Source organism: Gymnoscopelus braueri, assembly GCF_963280865.1.
Source record: "Gymnoscopelus braueri genome assembly, chromosome: 13".
In the NCBI taxonomy this organism is placed as follows: Eukaryota; Metazoa; Chordata; class Actinopteri; order Myctophiformes; family Myctophidae; genus Gymnoscopelus; species Gymnoscopelus braueri.
In genome coordinates, this window is record NC_137615.1 from 21,381,407 (window position 1) to 21,388,814 (window position 7,408).

Here is a 7,408-nt window from a genome sequence, read left to right on the forward strand (position 1 = left end):
AAGAAGAAAACATTTGTTTTTTTAATTGATGGACAGAGTTGGTGATTCTGAGCTCAGGACAATGACCAGGGAGAAACACAGCTGATGAGGTGGTGATCTACAGCTGCTAAAAAACAAGGACCTCAGCCCCATATCAACAAATCATGCATTTATTGAACTGAAAGCTAATAGTCTACTCTGTGCGGAATCCGATTTTCTGCTGAAAGTTTGATTTCATTTTTTGGACGTACTTTTTAGACAAAGTGTTTGACTATACTTGTGCCGTTTTTACATTTCTGCCTAATAAATATTTCAATCAATCAAAACCACAATGACCGTTCTGTTACTGGTTACGTGCAGTTGCTCTGTCAACCAGATCAACTAGCCAGACAAGCGAATACAAAATAAATCGTTGTTCTTTGTATGCTGGCTGTAGGTGTGAAAGAAGAATCAAGTGCTACTATGATAGACTGACTGACCAGGGATCAGATTACTGCAGCCAATATATGGGGGAACAAAGTTGTTCCCCGTCAGTGAAGGTGAGAGCCGAGAGCGCAGCCCAAACTATACCTCTGTGGAATCCAAGTTCACCGTGGCATGTGCGATCATGGATTAAGCTACTTATTCATCGAGGTGAATGTCTCTTATAGTCTTTCTTTCTTTCTTTTTCCTTTATTTATTCAGGGAAACCCATTGAGAGCAAGCTCTCTTTTTCAAGGACGCCCTGATAACAAACATTTGAATCACATTACAATGTCACAACTTTAACAATAAAGCAAAAAAGAAAAGCAGAAGCATAAAACAAAATGTAGCAGTGTCAGCTGTAGGCTGCTACAGCTGACATATCGCCTATACTGTGTTTTAACACGGTATAGGCATGTTAGGCTGTTAGGCTGACACACCCGACGGTCCGACTGAGTCTTTCTTTTTTCTTTCTTTTATGTCGGAACCAATTTCAGTTGTCCATTAGGGTTTGAGTCTGTCATTTCGAACCTGTGAAGAGCTGTATGTGTATAATATCTAATCTAATATGTTCACTATTTAGTGATGTTTATTGAAATCCAATGTTTCATGTAGTTCTTCTAACTTTCACTGCAGAGTATAAAGCTTGAATTTCCCTTAAATAGAAAGTCTGAAAATGACTATAACATTTGCTTATAGTTAGTTAATTAAATTCCGAGGAGTCCATTTGGTTACATTTGTATACTCGATTAGAGCTACATCAAAGACAGTGAACGTCATGACGTCACCGTCGATCCCCCAGCCACCCCCCCCCCCCCAGCTAATGTCCCCCGACTTTTTCCCTCATGCCGGCGCGCTTGAGACTCACCCCAGTCTAAGAGGTGCTCGGTTTGGCTCATTGGGGTCCAGCAGAGTAGATGACTCCTCCAGTAGGCTAGGATCCTCCATCTGTATATATACACAATAGGAAGTTCACAAACCATTAACATTGTAAGATAATCATGACTTCATGAGTGATCCAAAGAGTACTGAACACTGTTGTTGCTGAAGAAGAGTAGGGCTTCACAGTATTGAATATATTCAGTAGCTATGTCAACCACAATATTTACAGATTTTGCACACACAACTTTTTAACATTTGCTAAATGGCAGAGGTTTAAATAATTAAATACTGTTGAATTTAACAATATTATTTTGTGGAAAACTAACATCTTGGTACACAATAATATACATTATTTTGAAGAAATGAAGATGGTGTCATGGACCAATGAATCAAGTGGATGATCAGAATTCAAGAAAATACAAAGGCAGAAATAGTGTTTCGTTTCCTGCAGAAAGTGAGCTTCCCCTGTAAATGATTGGCAGAAAATGCAACAGACTTAGCTCAATGATTTACACAAATGATTCTCATATAACTTGTAAAAGATGCTATAACATTGCAAGTTAACCTAACTATGCTTCTAAGTGGAGTGGAATGGATACAGGACAAAGGTACAATGGGTCATCCTGGCTTGGAACATAAACAGACAATGTCATAGGGAAGTGTACATGTACACAGGTAGAAGTGGTGCCTGAGGACTCACTTAGCAGATCATTAAAGTTCAACCACAATGCAAAACATGTAACAGCTTCACTGTGTGTTTAATTAGCAAACACAGCACAGCAACAGTCTTAAACGTAGTGGCACAGCACACATAGTGTACTGTGATCTATTCCTGACGCTGTCAACCAATATTTAACCTTCATCTGATGATGGGCAAAAACCTCACTGGATGCAATGGAGCGAGTGTCATGCCTTTTTTTGAGAGTAGATGTCCTGAAAATGTAGTACGGCTAAGAACTACGTCACACGAACCTTGGCCAATCGAATCCGGATGTTACGTTTTGTGACATTTTTAGTGAAGCCCACCCACCGGGTATTTGAAGAGTCTAAGAGTATATTTACCCCCCCCCTCTCACACTCATTGGATAAGAGACATCTTGTACTGTATTGTCTAAAATTAGAAAAGATAAGATTCTCATTGAATGGCTCCTCCAGTAGGTTTGGGAAGGTATGGGGTCCATTCTTTCAATTTGTCCGGAATTTGAATCCATCTCTGATCAGGGATACGGATATGTGAGGTCTGGTGGATCATTGATATGCTGGGTTTGCTGTGGCGGGGGTGTTGTGCTGTATAGCGAATTTTAAACGTGACATGGATATGTATTGTTTGACTGGTGTTTTTGTTCTGGTTTTGTTTGTTTTTGTCTTGTTCGGTCTGTTTATATATATTTTTTATATGTATATATATATTTTGTTTAAATTTTGTGTCTTCATGTTTTGGGGTGATAATTCAATGTGTTTATTGAGCTTTTGTATTTTATTGGTTGCGTTAGAAAGCTTTTCTGTACCTCATCATATGCCTTTAATGCTGAATCCTGCTGTGGAAAAACCCAATAAACAAAGTTTTAAAAAAAAAAGAGTATATTTAACCCAGCCTGATCTCACACTTCATAGGCATCATTGCACGGACACAGTGCACGTCATTCCGTACATAGCCGCCTAGAAAACCCGAAAAGCAACCCGGTTATTTCTCCGCGAGTCCTACGGTGAAATAACCGGGTTGCAATCCGGAAGCAGAGCAGTCCCCACAACATGATTTACGATGTTGTGCCTAGGTATATAATTCAAACGGCTCTGAGTAGGCTCAAGCGAACGTCGCAACGTTCGGGACGTTCGCTTTAGCTTACTCTGTGGTCCCTCACGTGGCTCCAGTTCGCTTGAGACTGCGCGCCTCCGAAATGATAAAGTCAATGGAGGGGATACGAGGCGGCTATGCACGGGTCTTCGGGTTTTCTAGGTGTCTATGTACGTAATGACGTCCCGTGCAATGTCGCCTATGTTGTGTGAGATCGGGTTGATTTAACCACTTAAGCCCTATTTTATACTTGCATTTTCAAAAATGTAACAAATACCTCATCTACAAGCAAACAACGCGTTGCCTTGCGATGCATTGTTGAAAGTGGTTAACCAGTTGAAAAATAGCAGATCTATAAGCTCACAACGTGTCACAACACGCTGTGAGCTTGTAGATTGGCTATTTTTGGTGAAGAAATCTGATGTCGACGGGAAAAGAGCGGTCCAAGTCCAGTTATAACTCAGGTTCATTTCACTAAGACTAGAGGGCTTGAGTGGTTAACTTGGTCAGGTTTGTGTCAGGTGTAGCTGACCTCATCAAAAAACTGCTGCGTGCGCCGCAGGATGTGCTTGAGCTCGGTTAGCTCCAGGAAGTTCTTCTTCAGGGCCTCCTGGTTGGTGTTGATCTCCTTCAGCTCGTTCTCAAGCTTCTCGAATGTGGCCTGCGGAGACAGACAGGGGACAGGAGGTCAGATGAAGGACGCCGCCGGGTGGTGGAGGTAATCAGTTTCGGTGACGTGGCGGAGATGAGAAGAACAGTCACCTCCAGATCGATCATATCCCTGGGGAAGGGGACTTCAGGGTTCTCGCCCGTGTCAAGGATGGGGATACCGGCCTTCTTGATTTCCTTCTCCACAAACCCTATGTGTGAGAGCATAACCAATCATAAACAAACACCCACATAAAACTTTACAAACACGTTAATAGTACAACCCTTACTGCTTCATTTCGCACAACAGTGCGATATAAACACAGGCCGTAAAACAAATAATTATGAGATTTTTGGGGGTCCAGTGGATTGTGGAACGTATTGGAATAATACATTAGGCGTTAGGGACATTGCTAGGCTCACTCACTCAATTTGCGATCCATCTCCTCACATCGTCGCACCTCATTCACAAACTTGCGCTGGAACACGTTCACGTCAGGATTTAGCTGCAAGATAAAATACAGTACCAAATGTGTTTTTCAAGCAATTTAACCTGTTTTTAAAACACTTCTTGCGTCTTGCTAAGAGTTTAGTAGTTATAAAATCAAATATTTATCATAGACCAGCTCAGAAGAACATATGTAAAGTTAAATGTTATCTAAATAGAAAACAGTTACGCAACTTTTTCGATAGCAATTGCATGAACAGTACTTCACATTGTTAGAGTGCATCCTTTATTCTGGGACAATAACTTTCTTCAGGGCTATATTGAATGAGTTTTCCCATGCCTGGCATGAAGAGGTCAGCTGTGTGCAAATGATGAACATGATGCAAAGGGTATGTGCTTTCTCAACAATCTCACGAATCCCATGAGTAAAGCTTCATTCATTCTGTCGTAAGACATTGCCACTCGCCGGAAATAGCCGATCTACAAGCTCAAGTTCCGTTGCTTGCAGATCTGCTATTTTTGGCGAGTGACACTGTCGTACGACTAAGTATAAATCAGGCTTAACAGCTTGTGCGTCCCCTTGCCTGAGGATGAATGAACAGTATGGCGTCTGCTCTGAATGGCAGAAATTGCCATGTTGAGAAGTTGGAAGAGCTAAATAAGGTATTACACACACACACAGGAAAAAGAGTAAAATGACTCACATCTCGAAATTGCACCATTCCAATCTCCCCCAGTTCACTGACACAGCAGTAGGCAGCCTCAGACTGGAGGAAGAGCTGGGCCAGAGTCATCTCTTCACTTCTAAAGAGTTCCCCCATGGCGGCGAAAGGAGCTGGCGTGCTCACTCAACCAAAAACACTGGATGTTGGATAATGTAATTCAGTCAGTCACACACAATACCTTTAATATTATAATGTATATATACACATACCTGTAATAAATATAAATATGTACATATATATATATATATATATGTATAATTTGCATGCTTATGTCAACATCACTAATGAAGCCCATTTATATCAGTTGTATGATATTTCGACACTGCAGTGAGAAACTGCCATGTGACCAAAAAGAATCTGACAGCTAGCTCCCATGGTGATCCCATGATCAGGCCAGGAATTTGGTTCTGCTGAGAAATAATTTGCACTCTGGTAATAACTGGATTGTATAGTGTGTGTAGAGGACCCTTTAACAGGCTTGGAACTTAATTAAATTGATGTGGCTATAAGGTAACAGGATTACATGCAAATCAAAGTGTTAATAACCAATGTAATTGCCAATGCCAACGTTTAAAGTATGTTATGTTGGCAAAGATGTCCTCAAGGCTTTCAAGCCAGTTAAGCAGTGAAAAATCTACTGTGTGAAACTACCACCATATAGGCTTATCAATGGATTATGAAGTCCCATGTGACAGGCAGCGTGAGCCCCCCTGGCCAAGAAGACAACATTAGGTTGTTAGTATACATTTATATTTTGAATATGCTTTATATCATAAGATATCCAGGAGCCACTCGGCTTATTTGCGAACCTTACATGACATTTAATTAAAGGTAAACAAGAAGATCTGTCACCTGCGACTAGTCCACACATAATGTCAGCTGCGTTACTTGTAAATGATACATTGACTTGTAACATTTGCTTGTTGACGATCAGTCAACAAAGCCATCAGAGTAAAGCGACGATCGTATTAGTTAAGAAGACATGCAGTCTCACTACAGAACTACAAAGTTGTAAAACATTACATTAGCTAACTAGGCACCACTCCTGTGTATGTGTGTGTGGCTAACAACAACAGGCTAGCTAACCCAAACTATAACGACAGATCGCGCACCTGATAGACAATATTTACCTACACACAACTAGTTGCTAATATTGTGAGAGTAATATGCAATTACACAAAAACACATTCTAACCTATTAGTTCACCGGAAAATATGGATTTTATATCAACCTTTGACTTGTCTCTATCTGTGAGTAATCGATCTCCTCTGTCTGTGAGTTGTTTCTTCTCTGCTGTTGTAAAGTGATCGCTCGCTTCTCAGCTGATCAGCCTTGGAACCCAAAGGATCACTATCACTACTGCATCCCATAGCCTGGAAGGACTGCCGATGTGATTGGCAAGTTGGAAGTTATAAGTTGGCAACAAGTGGGTGCATTCATTTAAACAAGAGTTTCAAAGATCTCAGAGAAAAAAACACTATCCTATCATCAACGCAAACATGTAACTCCGTATTGTCTTCGTTGTCCTCGCAGATGTATAATAATATTATTATTATACATTTTGACATTTACATTGGCTTCTCCGCTGACTTACCGACTATCCAATCACACTGCGTCCGTCCCCCCGGGCTATGGGATGTACCTTCTCAGCAGGTTGAACTGGAAGGCAAACCAGCCGTAGCAAGACTAGAGGCGGCGCCATGTTTGTAGTCCTCTCTGTCAACTTGTTGAAAACAGAATGAACACGAGTAAAGTCATTAGAGCAGTGGTTTTCAACCTTTTTCGCGTCAAGGACCCCCAAATTGACACATAATTAGCCCACGGACCCACATTTGAAAAGATATGCCAGGGACTCAACCATTTTGATTTCTTGGGAGTCCCAGTCTACACTGTATCATCACCATTAGTGTTCATTTAAGGGTCCATTTGGTTCCATTTGTACACTCTCAGAGTTACAGACACATAAGGGTCAATTTGGTTCCTAACTATTAATTTGGCTGGGGACCCCCTGGAACGCCCTCAAGGCAGTGGTCCCCGGACCACTGGTTGAGAACCACTGCATTAGAGTGATCAGGACGACTCGGTGACTTACGTTCTCATTTGCAGCAACAGAGTTTAGATTAATTTAACGTTATTTTAGACCAGATTCAATTCAACACAGGCAGACAGAGGCAGAGAAGCAAAACTGCTAATATGTTATGACGGAACCGCGCCATCTGCTGGAGACCCATATGAGAAGTGGAACTATACATTTCAAGTTCAAGTGTAAGTTCTTGTCCCTTGCAGCGACATGTTTTAGTGTGTACACAACTCGATGTATTTATTCAAGACATGCATGCAAAAGGATTTTTCTTTAAATGATAAATCTAACTACAAGCTACAATAATGGCACTCAGAGCACATTATTTCACATCATACTATAAAAGTTATTTGACAATGCCTTTTAAGTAGCCTACCAAAGTGGCCTAA

General features: G+C 41.0%; 1 protein-coding gene across 2 annotated transcripts in view; it reads right to left on the reverse strand.

Moving 5' to 3' along the window:
• Positions 1-6,290, reverse strand: part of atp6v0a1a (ATPase H+ transporting V0 subunit a1a) — a 30,584-nt gene extending 24,294 nt beyond the window's left edge. For both annotated transcript variants that reach the window (XM_080448049.1, XM_080448048.1), the window contains exons 1-6: positions 6,171-6,290; positions 4,919-5,075; positions 4,194-4,272; positions 3,881-3,978; positions 3,651-3,779; positions 1,310-1,389 (exon numbers count right to left, since the gene is read on the reverse strand). In XM_080448049.1, coding sequence (XP_080304175.1) covers positions 1,310-1,389; positions 3,651-3,779; positions 3,881-3,978; positions 4,194-4,272; positions 4,919-5,035 — 503 coding nt within the window. In that variant the 5' untranslated portion in view covers positions 5,036-5,075; positions 6,171-6,290. The remainder of the gene's footprint in view (positions 1-1,309; positions 1,390-3,650; positions 3,780-3,880; positions 3,979-4,193; positions 4,273-4,918; positions 5,076-6,170) is intronic.
• Positions 6,291-7,408: the final 1,118 nt, after the last annotated feature.